The sequence below is a fragment of the Passer domesticus genome, chromosome 1 (genome assembly GCF_036417665.1).
Source record: "Passer domesticus isolate bPasDom1 chromosome 1, bPasDom1.hap1, whole genome shotgun sequence".
In the NCBI taxonomy this organism is placed as follows: domain Eukaryota; kingdom Metazoa; phylum Chordata; class Aves; order Passeriformes; family Passeridae; genus Passer; species Passer domesticus.
Genome location: NC_087474.1, coordinates 124075046 through 124100066, shown reverse-complemented (window position 1 = coordinate 124100066; position 25021 = coordinate 124075046). Strand labels below are relative to the sequence as shown.

At 37.1% G+C, this 25021-nt stretch overlaps 1 protein-coding gene and 1 long non-coding RNA gene across 4 annotated transcripts in view; one reads left to right on the top strand and one right to left on the bottom strand.

The window, feature by feature from the left end:
• Nucleotides 1–172: 172 nt before the first annotated feature.
• On the bottom strand, nucleotides 173–24675 carry LOC135279707 (uncharacterized). 3 transcript variants are annotated; one of them, XR_010346921.1, is made up of 5 exons: nucleotides 24543–24642; nucleotides 18681–18836; nucleotides 18457–18544; nucleotides 17136–17218; nucleotides 173–15526 (listed from the first exon to the last, which is right to left on the bottom strand). It is a non-coding gene; the product is annotated as an uncharacterized LOC135279707 (long non-coding RNA). The 3 variants fall into 3 exon arrangements; XR_010346920.1 differs by lacking the exon at nucleotides 24543–24642 and adding an exon at nucleotides 23501–23790; XR_010346923.1 differs by lacking the exon at nucleotides 18681–18836 and having other exon boundaries at nucleotides 24543–24675.
• Nucleotides 24051–25021, top strand: part of TOX (thymocyte selection associated high mobility group box) — a 219262-nt gene continuing 218291 nt past the window's right edge. The window contains exon 1 of the mRNA XM_064387136.1: nucleotides 24051–24980. Within this exon, the coding sequence (XP_064243206.1) occupies nucleotides 24879–24980 (102 nt within the window). The 5' untranslated portion in view covers nucleotides 24051–24878. The remainder of the gene's footprint in view (nucleotides 24981–25021) is intronic.

The window sequence follows — 25021 nt, the reverse complement described above, 5'->3', positions numbered from 1 at the left end:
GATTGTCTGCATTAGGTTTTATTCAGGCTTAACCAGAAAATCCTTCTTGAAACTCAAGTTTTGCTGAAATTGCTATATTTCTGGTAAAAGAAAAAAGGCTTCTCATTTCAGCTAACCAACATTTTCACTGAGAGAGTCTGACACAGTTCTCATGGTAAAAAGGTATTTTTAAATTTTTATTATGATTCAGTAGTGCTATATTTATGTACAGTACATTACATTCTGTGTTTACTTAATCTCAGAAGATATAACAGTAATATATGGAACAGTTATGCACAGTGGGAAGACTTTATGTATACATTTGATATATTAACCTGCTATTGTTGTATGTTTATGGAACAGCAGTGTAAAAATATAAAATACTATAACACTTGATCTCTGATGACATTATTATGCTAATAGACCACATTTTTTGTCTTCTGAAGAGATTTTTCCTTTCCACTGTAAAAAATCACCACCTCCCATTATTTTTTCAACAGTGTTTTATACGCATTTGCCAATAGCAAATTCTTCATTTTCCATAAAATTCTGGGGCCAAAAAGGCAAGATTTGTTCTGTGGTAGACTTGACATCATACTAGACCACACTTACATGTGCACTGTGAAGAAATATGAGCATCCTCAGCTTCTACCAGCCACGTTTGAATGCTGGTTTTGCTATATTTTGCAGCCCTGTACCAGCAGCCATGACTTTGGCCTATGCCTTCAAGCTAAACCAAAAATGTAGAAAGCTGTCTCCAATGTTTCTGTTGGATAAGTATATAAGCTTGCTTTCAATATTTTTTAAGAAACACTGAATTTTATTATACCATTGTTCTGGACTTGCTGTGGTCTTTTGGGCTAAAAGTAAAGGACAAAAATAGACAAATTAGAGATAGTTAAAATATTTTGGCAGGAAGTCCTTGCACAGGAGACCAGGGACTTAAAGCGAGAATTTGATGTTTTCCTCACATCATAATGTCATTTCTTGTCAGGAGCTGAAAATCTGGTTAGCTGTCTCCAGAGCAGTTGTCTTGGAGCACATTTACAGAAACCACCAATGAGCTAATAAACATCTGGGAAATATCCTGGCATCCATGTTATCTCAGGACTGCAGCAGGTGGCAGTCACTGTTGTGACATAATTTTCCTCTATTTTCTAGAAAGGTTGTTTCTCCAGCAATCTTTGCAGAAATCAACCTTAACATCAGTAGTTCTGAGAGGAAATTAATTTTTCTCTGTTCACTACTATTACCAAGAAATTTCCTATAGACTCAAAAGTGCATTTTGCATTAATGCTCATTGTAAACCACTTCAGGCATCTTATTTGTCCACATTTTCCTCATCTCCAGCATCTGGTTGAGATGCAAGAAAAAGCCTGGGCAAACAACTAAGAACACCACTATTTTTTTTTTTTTATTTTTTTTTTTTTAGTAATTTTAACATAAAGGAAGACTGCATTTTTTTTTTGCAAGTTTAATTTTTCTGCCTTCATTTGTTTTCATGCTGTTTACAGCTTCTTTTTGGGTACTTTTGGTGATTTTTGCCACCTTAGTTGAGGATGTTTAGAGCTGTTGAAACCCTGCAGGAAAGGCTTATGCAACTGTGGTTGACTCTTTACAGCTTGGTGAAGGAAGCATAAATATTTCTCACTTGTGAGATTCTGTTTTTCCATTCCGCCACTTCAGTGGACAAACTTTCTTGCTGTGACACACTTGATAGATGTTGCAAGAGATTAGATGAGGTTCATGGAGGTTACGGCTATGAGAAGCAACTGCAGAGCTTACATGGCCATATCAAATGAAAGACCATGCTGTACTCATACTGTTTGCTGGAATCTACTTCTAACCTCCATGGGTTATTTTCAGAGACAAAGGGGAAGTGTGTTCCAGTACAGGAATTCTTAAAAACTAAATTTAATATCCAGAAATTTATTTTCTGTATTTTGAAATTAGCTAGCAAACTTTCTGTTTTACTAACTAGGCCAGTAGTTTTCTAAATGACATCAGTTTGCTTCACTTTCAAATTTACTTACGGAGAATTACCTAGTGCAATTGCTCCAGTACATTTAGGTCCCTGTTCACTGTATTTTCTTTCAAGTTATTTTGATAAATGGACATGCTGACGTTTCCTAACCACAGCAGATGATTTCACAGAACACCTTGAGGTACAGACCACAATTTGGTAAAGTTCAAGTGAAAAACATAGCATATAATTATTATATCCTTTGGAGAACACAACTTAGTGGAACTCTGGGCTACAAAAATACAATGTTATTTGGAAAAAACAAGTCACTAGCCCAACTTATACCTACCTCACTGTGGTAAAACACATCCTTAAACAAGAAAAAAAAACCCTCATGCATTTAGGATTACTGACAAAAGCCAGTGATAATGACTTCCATGTATTCCTTTTTTTTCCCCTCTAAATCTCAAGACAATTGTAAAACTGCATTGCTGCTTTCTTCTAGGTACTGTAGTCCTAAGGGAAACTTTAATAATATAATTGAAAAAAAAAAAAGAAAGGTGAAAAATACCCTCCACCATCACACACTCATTTTTATGTCTTTCCTCACTCTTTAAGTCAATTTTCATCACACTGACTGAATTCACTTGAGTCCATATTTCACTCAAATATCTTTAGAGCATCTCTTTTTTCCTCTCCCCCAAAATTCAGTTTTTCACTATGTTTGTTGTAAGTCTTTATTTTTAAACCCCACCATTTTTCCTCATTTACCATCGTAATATGCGTGAAAATAATCACACTAATATTTTAATAAGTATTAATAAATTAATCATATTATTATACAATCACTTCTGATCATCCACTTGAACTTGTCTGACAAAGAACTGCTGTAATGAAATAGTGACTAAAAACATGGCTTTATGACATGGCATAGTCACTAATTTTTCTAGAAGAAATGCCATTGGAGGGCATCCTGTGTCTTTCCCATTTCATTTGAGATAACCATAATGATTTTGTTAGCACAAGACCTTAGAGTCCTTAAATGGCTACTGGTCCATTACATTTGGAAGCACTTCCCTAAATAGGATATGAAATCATATATTCATTTTTTACAGAGACACTAATGGGGAGCAAACAATGACAGCTGAACTTAACACTGTTTAACATTTAAATTCAGCTGAGGAATTTCTGTCCTAAATTCAGAAAATATCTTCTTAAAGATAAACACTGAAATATATTGAAGACGCATATTATACATGAACTATTTTATTATTAACCTTGCCTGACATCTAGTAAACACTTCAGAAAAGCTCTTTTGGTCTCTACTTCATTGATTTTAATGAAAACCAGAGACCTATTCTATAAAGTACATATAGAAGGCCATATACCACAATGCAAGTAATTTGGCATACATCCATAAGTCTTGAAAGGAGAGGCACTTAGAAGTGTGAATGTGAATTGCTTTGCAATCTGCAATGTGGTAATATAGCTGTCAACCATATTTCATGTTGTGCAGGACTATGGATAGAAAGCATCTCTGAAAGACATGATTTTTAACTAGCAGAAACTCAATGACTGACATCTAAATACTTTTTTTTTCCTACTGGGGTCGAAAAGCCCTGTGAAGAAGTGCAGTAAACAAGACTACCTTTCACAGAATGTGAGGAACTTACCTATAATTTGGTTGAAATAAGAAAAAATCCTTCTACAGAGTGTGCATACAATATTAAAGAAAGAGAAGATCAGTGTACTTGCATACAGCCAGAAATGTGAAAGTTGGTGGTTTTGGAATGGAGGGTCTGTGACTCCCTAAAAGGTTTCAATTCCTTCTGAGTCTGCACCCTTGAGTTTTACTTTGAGTTATGGGGTGAAAAAAATTATACTCAAAACAATACCTATCAAGCTACCAAGATGCTCCTTTCTTCAAGATGAAATCACTAAAAACCACCAAGTCTTGGCACCATTTCTACCTGATATTATCTGTTCTATAAGATTCTCTGGCTACTTACCTTCACTGAAAAGTCTACAAACTTTGGCATACCTCATCTGAGTTCTAGTTTTTTACCAGATCATGAACACATGAAAATCTCTACTTGCTTCTGCTTTCATTATGAAAGCTTCCCCACTATTTATACATGGCCATCTGAATCAGACAGTAGTGCTAAATTAATGCATTACAGTAATCTGTAATGTGTTAATTAATTTATAATGCACCTACATTCATATAAAAAAGAACAAATTTTACTTCTGTAGCAAAATAACATGATTTATGTTAAAACCTTTATTCTCTTGTACAACTGGATATCTCACTTTCAGCTACTCTTTGATGTGTTATGTGTTCTGGCAAGCCATCAGATTTCTGTGTGGTGCAGTTTCTTCCTATTCTGGAATATCAGGATAGCATTTACTTACCTCCGTAAAGATGCATAAACAATTTAGGACAAATGACTTAAATACAATTATTACTTTGTGCTCTAACCACTGTATAAGCCATAAAGGTTACAGCATTCACAAAACCGGCATGTTAAAATGAGACAGGTTTTAAGCATTCAGATTCTGGAATAAGGGGAGGTTTTGAGTTATATACCCAGTAATATTGCACTGAATGCAATATTGCTGCATAGATGGAAGTAATCTTTCAAAAACCTCTTCACCTCTAGAAGCCATAGAATTTAATAACCAGTTCAAATTAGTCCAATTCAGGATGTAATCCAAATAACTTTCCTCAAGAAATGATAAAGAAAATACTCCTGTATGTTTGTAGCTCCTACACTCAGTATATGTTTCATTTTATATCTCCCTGCTTTTCAGAACTCAATTATAATTTAAAGAAAAAACAAGTTTCAAATTGCTAAGAAAGAGCCCAATGCATTTGATAGTGGATAAAGCCAGGGTCAGTGTCTGATTCGCTGGCGCTTTCCCAGGCACGAGACATGTTTTCCCCTGGGGTCACCAGGTCCAGGCAAGCTGCATTCTTTCTGCCAGGCACTTTGTAATGTGCAATGAACAGTGTCATTTATTTTCATTTCCTCATACTTAATTGCATGCTTCTTGCTTCCAATATTAAGTCAGAAGGCAGGTGGTAGAAGCAGTAAACTAAACTACTACTAGCTGTCGGAGTTACAGACCATGCTACTCTCCTTTTGAAACAACCCGATTGTTTACAACTCAGCAGAAACTGCTGAACTGGAAAAACATTTGCTTCCATTGCACATTCAATAGAGATTTTTTTCTTTTATTCTGAAAAAAAGAAAACCAAAAAATGCTTAGCAAACACACACTACTTAAATTTATGAACACTTTATCACAGTAGTAGGAAAAAATATATAAAGTTACTGGTTTTTGTAAATGTATCAAAAATACTTTTAATATGTAGATGGATGCCTACTTTAGCCAAAAACATGTCAGTAATGTTACTTTTGAAATTAATTAATTCAGTAGTAAGCTAGTTAAAAATTTAATGATCATGCCTGAATATAGAAAGAAGACATTAATTAGTTACGCAGAATTTACGATTATTGTATTTGGAATTAAATTATTTCATTCATTGCAGAAGCTAGCATTTATTTAATTTTCACCTCTTATAATTGACAAAATAAAGTTTTATCAAAGACCTCACTACAGAACTTACTTAACTTCACCTTGATGATGCACCTGGACCTTATTTCTGATGTATTTTACAGATGGATATGTCACCTAGATTTAGGGTGATTTAGTTCAAGTCAGATTTATTGGCATATTTATGTCACTTATTTCATTCATAAGGAGCACTTTATAAGGTACAAGAACTTTTTCAAGTAGCAACTTTTGCAACAGACTTGTGTTACTGTTGAAATATTCTGCTGAAACAGATACTGAAATCACTCCATATTGCTGTTAAGAATGTCATAGGGGAAAAACTAGAGTAACAATAATATATGTATAATCCTTAAAAAATATTATTTTTATTGTTTATATTTATTTTATTTATTAATTATATTCTTTATTATATTCAAAAACCTTTTAAAAATGTATCATTCCAGTGACTACAAAAGTGTTTTTATAAGAAAGGAGGTGCCAGCTATTCCTTCTGAATTGATCTAATAATGCTAAATCATAAATACAGGATTTCTACAAATATTTGCTTATTTGCATAATAATACAAGTGTTATGTTACTAACAAGTGTTAGTAACATAACCAGCAAAAATACATTATATCAGAACATGCTCTCCATTTTAGTTTGCAAGTTTTTTATGTACATGTCCTTCTGTGCTAATTAATAACTCTAACAGTATACAATTTCATAAACATATCATAAACATAGTGCTGTTCACTTTCTGTAATACCCTACTGAAGATTACTGATGCTGTTATCACAGGATAGCATATTTCAGCAAGAAATACAAATACAGCCAAGTGCAGGTTCAACCCTGCTAAATTTTTCATGCAAGGTTCTACATGGAAGACTTTACACCTTGGCATTACACCCCCTTGAAGTCAGTGGAGCTCTGAGCTAATGAAGGATTGCCTTGCTTGCCCAATAAAATGGAATTGTGAAGCTTTATATAACGAAGAATGAGATATCCCATTTAGAAACAGCAGCAACATCACAGCAGGCTCACTTTATTAAAGCAAAATCCATTCCTAATCTCTTATGTCTGAAAAAAAGATTTAAGCAGGTGAGCAAAAATTAAGTTACATTTTTAACTTTTCCCACTACCAACAAATCTGGACTGAATTTGTTTATTTTTATAAAAAATCTTTTTCTTCATAGAATCTTATGGTGCATCCAGACCATCCTAAACAAACTGAAGAGCCTTACTAGGAAATGAATGGACAAAAGTTTAATATTTTGAAAGCTACTAAACTGTCTAAACCATCAAATTTTGATTTTCTTGTATGAAGTAGCTTTTAACTTTTTTTTTTTTTTTTTTAGTGAAACTCAGGTTTGCAGACATAGTTTCTCAAGTTACTCAGGAACCTCACTAAGTTGCAAAGCATTCATATAGTCCCATTGAAATCAATGTAAGTTAAACATCTTCTGAAAATCCCAATCAGTCATTTTTCTTTTCATTCTTTAGCATTAAAATATCATAGGAAATACGATCTTTAAGGACAGAGTTTTAACCTTATTAAAATACCTATTTCCTAAGTGGCAAGCCAATTTGTTCTGCCTTACAATCAGTGGTGAAGGACCAAGAAAACTTGAGGTGGGGTGAGCAATTTGGACTTGACCACCACTTTCCATATCCAATCGGAAAAATTCAGGGTGACCCACTTTTTGCCCCTTACCAGGGGCACCTGAAACTAGGTGAGATGCATCACACCTTACAGACTAAAAATAATTTCTTTTGGATGCATCTTCAAAAATTGGAAGATCTTTTCTCCATCACTCTGACCAATGTTTTTTGCTCCACCTCCCAGCTCCTCTCTCGTGGTCTGTACTTTATGACAAATTAAAGACAAAAGAAAAAAATAAATAAAAAAAAAGGGGAATCCCAACTGAATATAAGGAAAGCTTTTAAATTCTGAAGAAAGGGCTTAAGATGTTTCTCTGCCCGCAGGATTCTCTATTGCCAAGTTCTTGGTAACAGTACTTTTGCATCATTTTGTATTACCAAAGTCCACCCACATAAAGAAGAATGAGCATAAGTAGCAATTTCAGTCTTTTCCTACTCCAGTAATGCACTGTATAATAATAACTTTTAGAATATAAAAACATTCTCTTTTTTAGTGGGGTGGGGGGTGAGGGAGAGGGGAGGAAACAGGACAGGACAATTTACCACTTAATAGAATTCCTGGCATGGTTAATGCATTTGCATTTCTCCCAAAACTATCCAAAAAAGACATATCTCTGTATTGCAGACATGATAGCTCAGGATGAAAATGCTCCTAGCCTTATCCTGCAGCTGATCAGGGGTATTTTGAAATTAGGCAAGATAAGTACTCACAGTACTAAGCATAAAAGTCTGTCTGCAGAGTCCAGTCTGACAGTTTTTGGAAATTAAGGGTCTTTCCCAAAGGATTGCACTGTTTGTATTTTTAAAGTCAATCAAAAGTGTTGATTTTTGCAGACTCAAGACCAAAGTCCTCACCAAGTAAATCATACCATTTAGAAAAATTATGATCTTCCAAAGATACATTTATCAGACTTCAGCCAAGATGTCTGCTGAACATAACTATGACACTAGCAGTGACATGTTGGCCTGCCTGCAACACAGATTGCTTAGGACTAATAGAACCAAATCATCAAAAAAAAAAAAAATCAGAAGTGCAAAATCCACTTCCTTATACCTTTGTGGACTCACTCCATATTTTTTTGACTGCCTTTGTGACACTGCATTTGGAAACATCCAGAAGTGTTTGAGGGCTGGCTGTAACTAAAAGTATCTTGAACTTTTAAAAGAGACAGCTAGCATTTATACACAGAAATACCTTTCATGTTTCCATTTAAAGAGCATTCAGTTTGTAATCTTGCAGATCACTCATTCACAGGTCATACCTATGTATCTACAAATTTCCAAACTGCAGTGTTTCTTTTTCATCTATCCAGATGGATACCCCAAAAAATACCACTTACCCTTTGACATGATAAATGACTCTGTGGGGATTTTATTGCTGAGATGCAAAACTCTGGAGTCATGCAATCATGCAATCTAATTAGTCTTTTAGATGGTGAAATATCATTCAGAGGAGAGATACTTTACAAATAATATTATCAGGATTGTCTTTTCCCTACCTCTTCCCTAAATTGTCTCCATACACATAGATGTACACAAATACACTGCTATACACTATCCAAATGACTGTCCTGGATAAGATCATTTCTGCTTAGACAGACTATTGTTTTTTGCTGAATTTCATTTAGAAGGGCTTTTTGAGTTGCAGACGGAATCTTTACAGAGTACACATTGATGAGTACATGTTGAAAATGCAGAGAAAAATATTTTTTAAGTTCTGTCATTTCCTATACTCCATTTCAATTTAATTTTTTATGAAGGCATTTGAAAACAGTGGAGAATCTAGTTTGAACCTTTATTTTTATTTTAGTTTACTCATGTCTAAATTATAAAAGGCAGATCCCAGTTCTTTGGGTACAGCAATTCAATTTACCTCCAAAGATGCATTTCTTTTCTACTTTTTGCTGTAGAGTTGCTCACAGCTGAAATTGTTCAGTCATAATGAAAACACACTTACTGCATTCCAAATGCTTACACAAGTATGCATTTGGGGAATAGTTTCCTTTTATTCAAAGTTATCTGCAAGAAAAACATATTGGTAAAATATACCTTTATTGAGAGAGTTTTCAGAAAAAGTTAAGCAGAGTTAAAAAAATATATTTCAGGTGGCAATTCTATTGAGCTTAAATTTGAGTAACTCTAGCGCAATACTGATGTCTAATTTTGCTATTATTTCTGCTCAGGATCTTCCCCTTTTATGGAAGCTCACAAGAGTACCATGCAGTTTCATAAAAGGGATGGATATGTTAACTCATCCCTAAATTTCTTACCCTTGCCCCTAGCAAAAGGATTGCAAATTAGATAAAGTAACTATTTTTTTCAGACTGTGATACAGAACACGTTTCAAGCCATTCACTCATTAGAAAAGAGTATGAGTTTCTTGAGCTGCATTATCAGAGCCAAATGTTTCAGAAACTACAAAATGACATGTTTATTCTGTTTGGGTACTTAATTCTTAAATTTGTCCATTCATTCATGCCTAACAGAAAAACTAGGTCAGTCAGAAAAACTGCTCAGTCAGAAGCAACAATTGAAAAATAACTACACTGTAGCAAAGGCATAAAATTCTTAAACCATGATGCACCTTTGAAAAAGTTACAATGAATTTCTCAATTTTCTTTTTTCTTTATCCCCCCTAAACCCTTTTCTTAGTATTGCAAGTTCATTTACCAGGAAAATATGTGTGCTGAATGGAAACAACTTCTTATTCTTTATTAACACCTTTGCAGCTAAATTATACTGAGGGTAAGTATACTTATTAAAACACATATATTGAACAAAATTTGGATTAAGTACTTTTCTATAATCTTTAAAGTTATATAACTACAAAAGATAATGTTAGTAAATGAAATATATACTTGGCTAATTAATGCACGCAATTAAAAGTACATAATTGTCATTTCATTCCCATTTAGGTCCCTATTCAAAAAAGCACTTAAGAATATCCTGCTCTTTAATGTGCCTACTGTACTCCATTAGGCATATGACCAACCAAATATTTAAGGATGCACTTAGACATATGTTTAAGAGGACTGCTGAAACCAGATGTTAGTGTAGAAGAGCATGCAAAAGAGAGCACTCATCCCCCTTGGATTGAAAAATATATTAAAAATGCTTCTGAATCAAAAAGAAGCACAGTAAGACAGAGTAAATGTTCATCCCAACTTAAAGAAAAAGCAAGAAATGCTCTCAGAGGTTGACAAAACCTGCTGTTTCTATCACCAAGTCCAAAGAAGTAAATCAAAGTAAGGAGTAAATACAGAAATTCACAGCACTTGCTGCACAACCCTCTTCAGTTTCTTGAAATCAGTGTGTTTAAGATCTTCCTAAGTGAAGAGGACAGAAAAAGCTGTCGTTACACTAGCTGGTATCACAACTAAGCTCTACATAATTAAAGCCTTTTTTCATATTCACTTTGTTACTTAGAAGACTGTCTGCTTAGTAAACTCATAATGTAGCATAGACTGTTTGTTCATAGTTTTGCTTTTTTCCCTACCACAACACCATAGCAACCCAAACACCAAATATTTATTTTCTTTCTCAAACACTGCAAGTTATTTTATGAAAAATTTTATGCAAATTGGGCAATACGTTGACTCATTCTGTTTGTCTCTCTTGCATGTGTCTCTAAGGCACCTATCACCATGGTGCCTAAATGCTGTGGCACCCGTAGTTATTTGCCAGTTTTCTTGTATCATAAGTGGTGTCATCATTTTTGTCCACTTTTATATAGCCTTTTTATATAAACTCTAAGAAAGTATCAGCCAGGACAGAACATTCATGGATTAAATGCAAAGAGATGCTTTCTGTAGCAATAAACATTAATCAGTAGTAAAATTAATCAACCTGTTTCCTTCAATCTTCAGTTACTCTGAAAATACAGTAGCTATTAGTAGAAGGTGCTCTTTTGATGAAAGCTTCTCTGATTTCAAAAATCCTGGACTCTACCTAAAACCACTTGCATTCCACCTCCAAACCAGCTCTTATAACCCACAGCTGCCCACACAACACTACACTGTCCTAACAATTTTTTGTAGAACATAATTCAAATTTTTACCTCCTTAGAATTCATTCAGAGTGCATCACCCCCTAAAACATATTGCAGTAATTTTAGCTCCAGACCAATGTCATCTTACAAACAAGTTATGTTATGGTGAGACACAGGCTCTGTAAAGAATCCTGCAGAGCTTCCATGCTACTACAAAACAAATGAGGGACAAGAAAGTGACATTTGTAAAGACACACCTTCTGCTGATGGTAAAAGTTATTTTCCCCCCTCCTTCTCCTTTAATAGCAGTCAAATGGGGAGCACAGGAAACTGCAAATAAACTTTATATTTGAAAAAAAAAACCAAACCTAACATGGGCCAAAACATTGTGATGGTGTATTTGGCTCCACTTAAAATAGAATGATTTTTCTCCCAAAATATTAAATGGAAAAAGTATAACAAGAAAAAAGTGAAATGGAAAATTGCTAAAGCTGAAGAACATTACGCAGGGAAAAAAAGCAGCATTTTTTCTAACAGCTCTGAGATTACATGAGAAAGAGAGAAAGGATGTGGAGGAGGGGAAAAGGCATGGAAAGGTAAGACAAGGCAACATGAAGCAGACTGAAAACAGAATAGAAATAACTGTTATGGAAAGAGTAAAGAAATTAAGAGAGAGCAGAAAATCAACAAAGGCAATTCATGACTTTAAGTATTCTGTAGAATAGGTTTTCCATAAAAATCTGAAATGTAATGGGATTGTTCATCATTTATAAAACCGGATTTTTTGTAGTTCACCTTGCCACAAGCCGGACTGCTTCCACTTCTCTTACCTACAACATGTTTTACTCTCTGGAGTTTATTTTACTCCCTGCAATTCTGCATCAAAAGATATAATAAGATATAATTTTTAGCCAATGTTTTAATTTAAAACCTTTTTTTTTAAACCATTGATAAGATAGGGTTATTACTGGAAGGCAAGCGCCTCCAAACAGAGAAATGTCTCACTTTTTAGTTGTTCTCAAGGATGGCAACAAAGTTTGACAGCTGACATTTCAGGAAGCAAAAAGAGCTTGAAATACTACATTAATAAAGCATATTTTTTCTTTCTTAATGGAACATATACAGGGACACAGTAAAAAATAAAATACTCTCCTCTAACTTTAATATTCAGATTCTTCATTGATCATGATGCTTTATCACCAATGAAATGTACTGCATTTTTAGCACATCCAAACTCATATGAAAGTGATGATTTATATATATATACAGCACCTTACATCTTCAAAGAGTTTGTAAATAGCAACATCTTCATTCTCATCCTATTTCACTAATGCAAAATGTAAGACTTGACATCAGAAATATGTAAAACAAGAAAATTTAGATTTTTCAAAGTACAACTGATATTAGAGAGTCTAAAATTTCCACTGATATATGAGAAACTCTGCCTAGATAAAAACTAGGTCTCTGTGAATTTCCACTCTGTGGAGGTGGGCACAGGCATGAAACCTCTTCCTTTGCAGAAAATAAATTAACATCATCATTTCTTTTCAGTATTACAAACTTTTTTTGTTGACTGAACATTCACAACCTCTGCCTTCCAAGGCATCAAATAATATCAATGATCAGATATAAGTCAATCACACAAACCTGTTCAGCTCATAACCAACCCTTTTTTTATGTTCTAGAAAAGAGTGGTTGTATTTCTGTATAGCCCATAGCTACACATACAACCATATTGCTAAGGCATTGCTTAAAATCCTGCCACATCATACAGGTTTGTATGACTGCATATGCTATATTTCAATACATTTTTGAAATTACTTAACTTGATGTATCTTCTTGCAGCTGGCCTACTGAATTTCAAGATTGCTAGCACAGCCAGTTGCTATGAGAGTTCAACCCTTTTGTACAAGTGACTGATAACTCTGTGACTGCTGCTAAATTCCTGGACAGATTAAATGAAGCTCACCTCCCCCTAGATCTGAAATCTCTTCAAGCTGCTTTTTTAAAGCCACATAACAAGTGTTTTGTCCTTACATTACCATTCCACTTTTTCTTCCCTGTCTTAAAGGAATTTTCGTTCTTCTAGTTCTCATGGGAAATTGTGTTAAAATTCAGGAACCTGACCTTAGGTTGCATTGAATATTCCCATTGACTTCAGGCCATAAAAAAGGAAAACTGTGAAAAAGAGTTATATTCTGTCAGGAAGAATATGGCTCCAAATGCTGGAATCATCCTGACAGCTCTATTTCAGAAGTTACCCAAGGAGAAAGAAAGGGCCAGATCTCTTGAAAATTACATACACATACCTCACACACATGTATACACATACAAAGCATAATGGAGAATAGAAAAGAGAACCTGGAAAGAAACCCTGCCAATTTAGCAAGTGGCAGATGAATTATCCCCAAGACTTTCATAGAAGCAGCAGCCACCCCATTTTAAGGTGAAATTTTATTTCAATCTCAGCTGCAGCATAATTCTCAGATCCATCCATCCATCCACATTTCACCCACTCCCCCTCCTTTCCCCTCACAGTCCCCCTTTTCCCTTCCCAACTCACATGTTGAGTAACTTTGAGGCATCACTTCCTCTCCACAGGTTTCATGGGCCTGTCTAGGTAGGAATTGCAGGAAGAAGGATTGGATTGCTTAAAAAAAGCAGGTTAGTAAAAAATTTATTTCACTAAGTTTTCATCCCAGTTGAAGCTTATGAATTGTGCATAACTTTTTGATAATTTTTGGTGTGTTTCAGAGTATTTTTGACATTCTCCCACCAAAGAACACTTTAGGGAAAACTAGTGGAATTATATGGATAAAAATTTGGAACACTGGGTCTGTGTGAAGTGTCTAGCTCTTACTATTGTTCCACTCAATATCTATTATTTATTTTTCCTGCATGATGGCTCTGCTTCAGGCTCTCTGGAAATTACACTGCACAGAAAGTTTAAAAAAAAAAAGCATTGGAATTTTCCAGTGTTTGGTCTTCCCTAATACCAGAAGCACATTTCACCTCTGAGTTTAGCAAGCAGACTCTTAGGTGCTGCTTCATTATTGGTTTAAGCTACCTTAAGTATGGAGTGTGCAAAGAGGTAGGCCCACTCACCACCTCCCTCCCCCTCCTCTCCTCAGCCCTAGGTAAACACTCTTGTTTCATCATCAGTATTCATGCTGCCTCAGAGTCAGCCAGATCAAAAATACCAAAATGATCCACCTGAGATCTGAGCCACACAGTAATTTTCAGATGGTTCCTGACACAGGTGACCTTGAAGCCAGAAGTATGCTCATTCTCCCTACGGAGACAGCAGAATATGCAGCTGGAGCAGGAAGGAAAAGAGACCAGTACCACCATCTTCAGCAGCAGCACAGATTTAAATTTGCTGAAGCCTACTGCAAAACCACAGCTTTGTTATGTTATGAACAACTCCCAAATGAACCAAACTGCACAAAAGAAAAAAGCAGACCTTGACCCTTGATTTTAGTGTTCAAGGAAGACAAGAAAACACAGAGATTCTCCTGAATCAGAAATGCCAGATGGCAGAGAGGCACACTTGAGTATATTTCCAAAGCAGAACCAGTAATAACACCCTACACCTGGATGCTGTGCCTGCACTAACTCCTGACTTAGAAGCAGTGCTAGTAATTATGGGAGTATATCCCTTAAGCTGTGTGTGAAAACATGTGTACCTCAACAAATTTCTTTCCAATAGGTTAAGGGAGAGACTGTCTGGCCTTCTTGGGTGTGCATGGAGTGCACTTTGAGAAGCTGATGGAAGACACACAATAATACCCATGGGCTGTAGTCCCAGTTTTCAGCAGTAATGATCCCATGACACTGATTGTATTAACACTGCTGGTTTATGCCTTTTGATGCCCAGTCAGCTCAAGTTTATTGTATTCCAATGTTTGAGCTGGAATGTTAGGAAACTGCATCTATTAATTTGAATAACCACCGCAGCACATTCAAATGTAAGAAATGCCTTTATACCAAACAAGACAGGCAAAAATCTAGAGAAGCAGGGCAAACACAAGCCTGATCCAGCCTGATTTTGTTGCCTTAAATTGTGCCAGTGGGCTGTTTTGCTTCTAGGGCAGAAGGAAAGCAGTTAACTGCCCTTGTGCAATTCAATGCCACAAGAATACCTTAGTTTGATGCACAACTATCCAGAGAACATGAAATGCTGCAGAAATACTTCCATTTTTAACAGCTGACAACAACAACTCTAAGTATTCCATTTATATTTCTGCTATGATACTTCAGAAGATCTTATCCTGGAACACTTGTGTCGGGTGACTAATTACATAAGAATTGTTCATTTTTGTCCTTTCTACTGCAGGAGTATGTTCACAAAGTTAGTCCATTATCTGTGGCGCACTTCTGAAAGAGAAAAACAAAAAAGACAGAGAAGCCTGGGGATTTGATTAGTTTCTTCCAAGATATTTAATTGCTATTACAGCCAGAAATATGTAATTCACAATAATATAATTTTATTTTTGAGAGTAAAACTTGGGTTAAATACTAGCACAAATTCCACGTGATAGCAAAGTAATCTCAGGAGTTTTAAAAAGCAGAACATGGCAAGCTAGACTTCCACTGGTTATTTGTGGTTCACTTTATAAATTTTGGGCACAGAATCAAACTTTAACATTCTACATAGAAAGCCAGAATCTTTCTAAAAAATCTTTTACAAATCAGCAAGACTGGAAACAATTTGATAGAAGACTTACTGTGCATGCTCTTTCAGCCATTTCACTAGAAACTCATTTTAGCTTTCTCTGAGGTAGAGATAAACCACAGCTAAGAGACAGTTATTAAATCTTCTTTATACATTCTGTATGAAATGTATTAAACTACAAAAATACTATATTCAAATAAGGTTAAGGGTCTGACTTAAATCCAAAAAGACATGGAAATTCAGAAATATTGTGTCTTCCTACCCTTTACTCTCTTCAGTGTGGCTATATATTGTAGCAAAAATGACTTGTGCTCAGGTTCCTTAAACCTCTTCTTTATGTTACATTTCTCCTTAAAGGTACTTTCTATTTTAAGGTTATTTCAGTTTGCATTCTCTTTGTGGGTTGAATTCTGCCCTGGACAGTCTGGGGGGTTTTATTGTTTGTTTGTTTTTTGTTGTGTTTTTTTTTTATAATTTCATTTTTTAAATGATTACAGAAACAGAGATGTGAGAAAAATGAAGCAAGAGTATGTATGTATTAGTCTTGGCAACCAGATATTCTTTTATTTTTCAACACATACCTAACAAATCACGCTCATGAGAGACAGGCAGGCAGATGTAGGACATGCATGACTCTCAGCAAGTGCAAGCACATGCTTCAGCTCTCTCCCTGCCCCCCATGCAGCTCCACTTAAATATATGTAAATATCTATTACATATTTCTCCAGTGAACTAAATAGGAACCTTGCAGTTGACACTGCAAGACTTTGTGCCACAAAATGCCTTGGGGCCTTCTTCCATGATGGACTTTTTCCCCTTTTCCTGAATACAACAACGACCAGTGGAGGTCACACTTTATTCAAAAGAAAGCAAGATGCTTGCAGATCCTCCTTCCAGGGGGCTGTCAGCCTTGAAACCACCTCCTACACTGTGGTACAGTAGTTTGGACCTGCTGACCTCTTGGGCAAATTGCAAATTGTGTCTTCTCAAGATAACTTCAAAGCAGGGAAATTCCACTGCGAGGAGGGGAAGGGTACCTTAGGAGGATGGTGGGGTTTTTTTTCCTATATTCTACAACTGTAAACGAGTCTGAGTTTCTTTTCATTTTTTTTTTATTTCAAATTATTCTTTGTTTTTACTTAATTATTGTCACTGTATTATGCAGCCAGGCAACTTTCTCCATGCAGCTATTATAAATCTATATGCATTCAAATGGTTAGAACTTGATAATTTCAAATGTGGCCTGGGAGTTCCCCTCCACGTGTTTCATAGCATCTGATACATATGTAAATTTAATTCTGTTATACTTACACATGCCACTGAAGAGTCCATTTTTAAAGACGAACAGCTAACACAGATGATTCATTCCCTTCAACTGGTACTCCTGCCAACTGCTAAAAAGATAGGACAATGGCCATTCCAACAAGAAAACAGCGTTGATTGCACTCTGGTAGCTAGAGTAAAGGGAGATGATTTGGAGGACGTCCACAAACATTAATCTTTGCAGTCTGACTGTGATAAAAGTAAACCATTCAAAATCCTCAAACAAATAATCCTCAACAAAACAGTGTAAGACTATAAAATAATACCAGTGATGTAGATTTATCTTAAGATACCATAGAACAAGACACAGGGGATTGAGAGAAATTCCTTAAACAGATAATACTTGACAGTAGTAGACAATCTCTGTTAAAGAGTAAGAGAAACAGAAAGCAGTAGCCTTGACCCAGAAAAGGTATTTCTGCCTTATACAGCATAAAAGACAGACATTCAAGAAAAGCTCATCCATGAGAAATGGTGATCTCCTCTTGCTGCCAAGGTCAGTCAGACCTGTTGTGATATGTTCTGTAAATGCTGACTCTATCACTTACACTTTTCCAAGGACTTCCTTAACACCCAGAGCTTTTTTATTTTTATTGTGGAACAAAGTTATAACACAAAACTGTCAAACTAGAAAGCCCAGAAAAGGAAGACAGAGAGTTTTTATTAGACTTAAGAGTGACAGCTCCATTGAGAAAAAAAAACCCATAACAGTTATAAGGAAGGGGATCTGATGTTCCTAGAGATCCACCAGAAAAATGCCAAAATCTCAGCAAGGAAGAAAATTTTGCTCACAAGTCAGCAGTCCCAACAGTTTATTATGCCCCTTAAAAACTGATGCAGATGGGCATATCTGTTTCAGCCTATCAAGTGTGAATGGGATGGGATTTATTTGCTACCACAAGAAGCTCTAGCTTTTACTAAACTTTTAAAAACTTTTACTGTACCTTAGTCACAACCTTTTGCACTTGAAATGCCAACTGTGCCCATTGTGTGGTGCTTTTCTGACAGCAATCATAAATCCCAAAGGGAGAAAATTAAATTCAAGTAAGTAATTTTTTCCCTCTGGTTAAAAAAATAAAATGAGATAATAGATAAACTGCAATACCTTCTAGCCCTGATTTTTTTTTTTTTTTTTACTCTGTGAATTTCACTATACTATACTATTCAGAGAGAACGGAGTTTAGACCTCTCTCTCTATTAACATCTATAATTCTGAGCTTGAAGTACTAATCAAACCCATGTAAAAGAATGCATTTAAGAGTACTTTTATACCCCACTGCTTTGGAGTGAGAGCCTCCTGAACACCTACCTTGCCTGGAGATTTAAGAAACACCCATCTCTTCACAGAGACCTTGTGAATAAAAATTAAAATTAAAATTTTCTCTAGCAGAAGACATCTGAAACAGAAAAGAAGAGGTATTAAGCAAGCCTGTAATGATCCCTTCATGTCAGGGGAGCTCATGCATTGTTTGGAGGTTTATAAAATAGGACAATGGTGACATCATTGTTCTGAACTGAAAACTGATTAATCACCTGCTTGGCATGTGTCTTGCAGATGAGAATTCCCTGTTGAATACTATGGATAAACTGGTGATACAGACCCTTCCTCTGCTTGTGACCAGCCCTCTGTTCAGTCTTTTCTTTCTCCTGACTATTCAGCTGACATTCATATGTACATTTGTAAAATACCTGCAAATACAGATGGGTATTTTTAATGGTACCAACTATTAATACAGATTTGTTCTCAAGACATCTGTATATGATGCAGTCTCCAGATAACATTTACAAAAATGATATGAAACCTCAGTTTTTGGAGGAGAAACCAAAATGCCTTTAGACAGCTTTTTAAGCTGTAAAATAAATTGTTGAAAACATAACTTTCCTTCAAAAAAATCGAATTTTCTGAAGTCCCAGTACAGGCCTCCAGTACACTTCAGAAAAAAAAACAACATGAAACCAAAAATTTCTGATTCCTTATACTTCTGGATGTTTCATGATTGATCTAACAAGATAAGTGGAAGAGTGGAAAATTGGCAACCTTAGTAGTTGAGTATATTTTGCAATTGAGAACTAGCATACATCACACTGTGATGATTTTTTGAGCCTTCCTGCCTTCATACCACGTGGACAGTGTAGCTCATATAAAAACCTTGATAAGATAGAAAATACAGGAAGAGAATAAAAAGAACTTCATGTTTCCTTTTGTTTCTCTGACCATGAGAAATAATCTAAAGCCCAATAAAATGGTTTTTTTGGAGACTGACCTACCTTCCCCATGTCGGCAAGGCCACATTTAATTTGGTAACTTGAATTGAACCAGCTGGCAGTGTCTTTGAGACATATGGGAATGGATCAAAGCTCCAAATATGCAAGGTGAATGTTACATTTTTATATTTCTTTCATGGTAATTTAAGTTCTTGATTCTCTGAGATATTTTGTGCTTAATTCCTACTGTGGGAAATGGCAGATGAGTTGTAAGAATCTTTTCTGAGATGCAAAACACAGTTCAGCTTCAACCCATGTGTCAATTCCTCCTCTAGTGTTAAATTGGCTGTGTATCATTTTTTGGACTAAGAAGACATGGCAATACTCAGGTTTTCTCTCTGCTTTGTAGCAAAGGGAAGTCAGGGGCTTTCTTTAACTTTTAGAAGTAATTTGTATTTCCTTATAGAGAACAATTTATTTTCATACAAGTGTGATAATATGGGGCTAATTATTTTCACCACAAACAAATTAAATAGGACAGGAGCAATAGCTAAAATAATAAAATAGCTAGCTCTTTCATTAGACATTTGATAACACTTTATTTGACACACTATCAGGTAGCCTTACAAACTGTTTAAATACTCTGAAATATACATTACACCTATTAAGTTTTTATACCTTATTGAAGATCTTTTTTTTCCACATTGATTTATGCTCACTTATAAATGCACACACAGAATGTCAACACTTAAAATTAATCAATTTCTTAAAGGATTTGAGTTTATTCTGATGAAACAACCAGATTAATTATATTGTTTAAAATATCCTGCAATCTTAATACATTATGGTTTGCATCTTCCCAGATCCAAATGTCATATCCAGTTTAAGAACGTGAAACAGGACATCCACACAAAGGAGACAGACCCTTTGTCCTATTATTATTTAATTAACTACTATCTAGAAATAGATGAGCATTGACCTTTGTTATGAAAGGTAAACAGTCCTGTGAGTTAGTCACAAATCAAAAATTTCAGCAGGAGGGATTTTCTTAGCAAAATCTCATTGGTTCCCTTTTAGCTTATCTGTTCCTCCTGGCTACCAATGTACAGCACACAAAGCAAGAAGCAAAATGATTTTCCAGTCCAACTCTTTTTAAAAATATGCAGCAGAAAACTTTTCTTTAAAGAAGAGCCAACTTCATGAAGAGATTCTTGTGGTGCCTAGCTTTTGTATAATAAATACTAAGCCATCATCACAGTCTCACATTTCCTTCTTTCTAGGAAGACCAGGAAGTCTGCTCTTTGTAATAGATGATCAGATATCTAGTGCTCCCAAATAAAACTGTGTATATATGTGTGAGATTTAAACAAAAACATGTTGGACTATTGTTTTTTAAACCAAAATACTTTATTTCTCTTTGGCTGAGAACATTAGTTATCTGCTGATGGCTCTCCAACACACTAGACCGACCAGCTGGGTCAGACAACAGAATACATATGAAAATAACCTGCCGTATCAGACACATTTACTTGTTCCATTGAATTCTGTTCACCTGACCACTGCAAAGACTGTGCATTCTCAAATGAGAATGTGCTGGACTGGTTCAGACTGAGGGTGTGCCCTACCAGTACTCTGCCTCCAATGACGGCTCTAGACGTGACAGCCCGAACTGAGGGCAAACACTGCCATTACCTACTTCCATGTCCTCTACCTCCAGCTATTTTCAGCCCAGAGGAGTTACTGATCCATTTATGGTTTGTCTATCTAATGACCTTCTTAGGTTTCCAGTCTGCTGTGTAAACCTCTTGCATTCACAATGCTGTTTGGCAAGGATGCCATACGAGTTCTCCCTTGCATGGAGAGTATTTACACTGCACAGTCTAACTCCAGCAGACAGCATTTAAAAGAATAACTTTTTTAGTATTGGCAGATAAAGATCATGTTCCTCAAGGCATTTGTTCCTATTTATACAAGAAAAGTAATAACACTCTTCTCCTATGCTGGTATGGCAACCTCTTTCAAGACTATTTTGGAGACATTCACTTGAATGTTGAATGGCTTTAAAAACTCAGTACCTTTCTGAACAAATGTTCTTTCCTTTTGAGCTTCTAAAAATTGATTCATTCTTTTAAATCTGTTTCAATTTTTTTTTCTTTTTCTGGAAAATGCACTTCCATGAGCTAAAGTGGCCAAGTTTGATATACCATTGAATTATCCTGCAAAGGCCCTTGCTTTATCAGTCCATAGAGGCAAAACCTACAATATTATTAACAATTTCAGTTCCGGTCTCCACAAACGCATTATTCTGAACACCATAGAGAACATGTTCCCTACAAAACAAAAGAATGTTTTAATAGATTAATATATATAGCTCTTTAATTTTTACCAACTGTACAGATAACTGCCACAAATCTCAGGTGTTTTACCATCTTGATGATTAAATCATCTCTGTAAGTAGCAGCAAAAATTTTATAACTCTCAGGGCCTGCATCATTAAGTACTGAAAATAACTTGAAGTGCTGTGCAAAGCAAACGGTACAGTTGTAAACTCCTACAGACTCAGAGGAACTCGAAGCCCTTCCTAAGGCAGTAGTCAGTAATATTTCGCATAAATAAAAAGCCAATTCTCTACTTTTTATTATTAGATATTCTAGTCATTCTAGTATTGACATTTCCAGCTCAGCATTAGCATTTCTGTACCTGCATGCACTTGCATGCACCTGCACACACTGGTTGCCTAGAACAGCTCATCTTGAATTGCTGTATCTCTACCACCTCTCTCCACAACAGGCTGAAAACTAATCCACTGTCCATGAATAACAAGTTTCTCAACAGCAGCTTTTCAATACGGAGCTTGCAATCTGTCTCCCATTCACTTTGTCAAATTATGGTCCACATATCAGCCACTTGCAGCAGTGATATATCTGTCAGGCGTCAAGTACATCTCTTGCAAAGGAAAATCTTTTTTAGGATTTTTTAACTTTCAAAATGTCTAATCCCAAACATGTAAAATAATGAGTCGGATGCCAAAAAATCATGAGGGTTTGGGATTTTTTGTGTGTTGTTATTTTTTTTAATATGTTAATGTCTTTTCCTTTGCTTTCTGGAGCTTTTTCTAGGTCATGTTTTCAAGCTTTTCTCCAAGGCCAGAAGGGTTTCAAACATTATTAAAAAGAAAGCAACTGAGATCCTTTTGTAATTGCATGTTTAAGAAAAACATTTATTGCCATCAAACTTAAATTCTGTTGAACTGACAACCAAGTATCTTCAGAGATGTTTTTGATCAAATAATCCTGAAATAGGAATATTGCTTCAAACCTGTTTTCTCTAGAGTTTCATTTGCATTACTTATGTATTTTTTTTCAGATAATTAAGCTTTAATGAAAGCAGGTTGTTAGACACGGAAGAAAGTAATGACAACACAATCTTGAAGGACTCTAAATATCAAAATATCTGAGGTTCAGATTATATATCTTTGTGTATACATATGTATATCCTCACACAGAGATTTTTTTCATGTGAAATTTGTGATCTGCTCCCCCACAATACTAAGATGCCTTGAAATCTTTACAGTGGAATTTTTTTTCAGTGATGAGAAGAGAGTTTTGTGTGGCAACATGCATTACAAGTCTTCTTAGCTCCTAACTGGTCTGTGATGGAAATGTTCTTGAGTATTGATAAATGTAACCATTCCTGTTAATCATCATCATTTCAGCTTGTTTGTGTGGCACTCAGTAATTCGTTTTTATTTAAAGAAGGAAAGGCATTCTTTCTTTTCATAACACAATTCCTCTGTTGGGCATTATCTAAGCTCAGCATAGTGTCCTTCCTGTATTCTTTCTCTTCCATCCTTTCTGCCCTGATTAAGACTACTGAAGACTCAGCAGGAAACACAGTGGGATTGCTCATGGTGTCTTGAAGTCACCTTTTCTTTCATTGTTTTTGCCTGTTAAACCTTGTTATGCTCATCAATCCCCCTCCCGCATCCCACTGGATTCTGAACTTTCCTTTGTCAGCACCCTTGTTTGCCTCCTAATTGAGCTCCTGTTAATTTTCCCACCCCACTCGCTTGTCCTTTCTTCCTCCCCTCACACTTAGGCCATCTCCCCAAATGTCCCTGCGCCTGGTGTCACCCTGTGCGGCCAGACCTGAGCGTCGCGATTAATGGGGCAGACCCCAGATGACGAGGTATTTCACGGGTGCGCTTTACTTTCAACTTGTTTCCTGTTTTCTGGGACACGCTCATGGATCACAGCGTATGTGTGCCACCACAAACTCTGGGCGACAGCTTCCACTCTGCCGGGACTGGAGACGACGGGCTCTGCTGACAGCTCGACTCACACCAGCCTCAGAGGGCTCCCAGGGCAGAGGGGTCGCCCGTCCCCAACTCTGCCAAAGGTCCGCGGAAATGGGTTCCGAGGGTCTTACACAGGCACCTCAAGAGACCGGCCGGGGGCCACACCGGCAGTCCGAGCCCGACCCCCCCCCAGGCAGCACACCGCCGCCCTGCCCCCGCCCGCTGCGGCCCGCCCGGCCCGGCGGCGCGGCGGGGGTGCCATAGTAACGGGCGGGGGCCGGGCGGCGCCGGGGGCCGGGCGGAGGGCGCTGCGCGAGGGCGGGGACGGCGGCGGGATGGCGGGCGCGGGAGCGCCCCCTTTCCGCGGCTCCCGGCCCCGCCGGCCGCCAATGGCTCTTCCCTCGCCGGCCCCTTTGTGTGAGGCACACTCGGAACGGCGGCTCCGCGGCGGAGCGCGGTGCGTCCCCTGCCGCCGCCAGCCCAACCCAGCCCGGCCGGGCCGGGCCGAGCCGAGAGAGCCGAGCGGCTCGGGGCGGCCATTGCAGCGCCTGGGCGCCCCGCTCCCCCCGGGGGTGCGCGGGGGGCCCGGCTGCTGTCGCCACCTCCCCCTCAGCCCCCCCAAGGCCCTCGGTGTGGTGGGCGACCAAAATACAACTCCACCAAACCAAAGCAAATATATAATAATATTAATAAAATTTTTTTAAAAAGAGAGCGAGAGAGAAAAAAAAAAAAAAAGAAGGAAAGAAAGAAAGAACGGGAAAAGAACAGAGGGAGCGAGCGAGAGGGAGGGAGGGAGAAGCGAACCAACTCCGAGACTCCCATAAAGAGCGGCACGCACGGAGCGAGCGCCCCGGTGCCGATGCGTGGGGGAAACAATAAGTACTCGAAGTTACCTGCCCTGCCGTAGAAGAAGGAGGGTTCGTGGGTTCTCTTGCAGACATCTGCAGACCGGTGCTTTTTTGGAAGAGATTTTTTTTTTTTCCTCTCCTCTCTCTCTCTTTACAAACCACAAACGGATGTGAGGCAGGGAAGGTGTTTGACTACTGAAGTCAGGCACCTCTTTTTTTATTCTTCTCAGTCTTGTGTGTCCCCCCCCTTCCCTCTCTCTCACACACACACACCCACATACACATACACACATACACACACACACACTCACACCCCCCTTTTTTGCACCTACATTAACGACCAAAAGAAAAGGAGAGGAGTTTGCTTGATGTTTTAGTGAAATGGACGTAAGATTTTATTCACCACCTCCTCAGCCTGCAGCCGCTCCTGATACGCCTTGTTTGGGACCTTCCCCCTGCCTGGACCCCTACTATTGCAACAAGGTGACTCGTGTTTTGTGTCGTCCGAGGTGTTTTATCTGTGC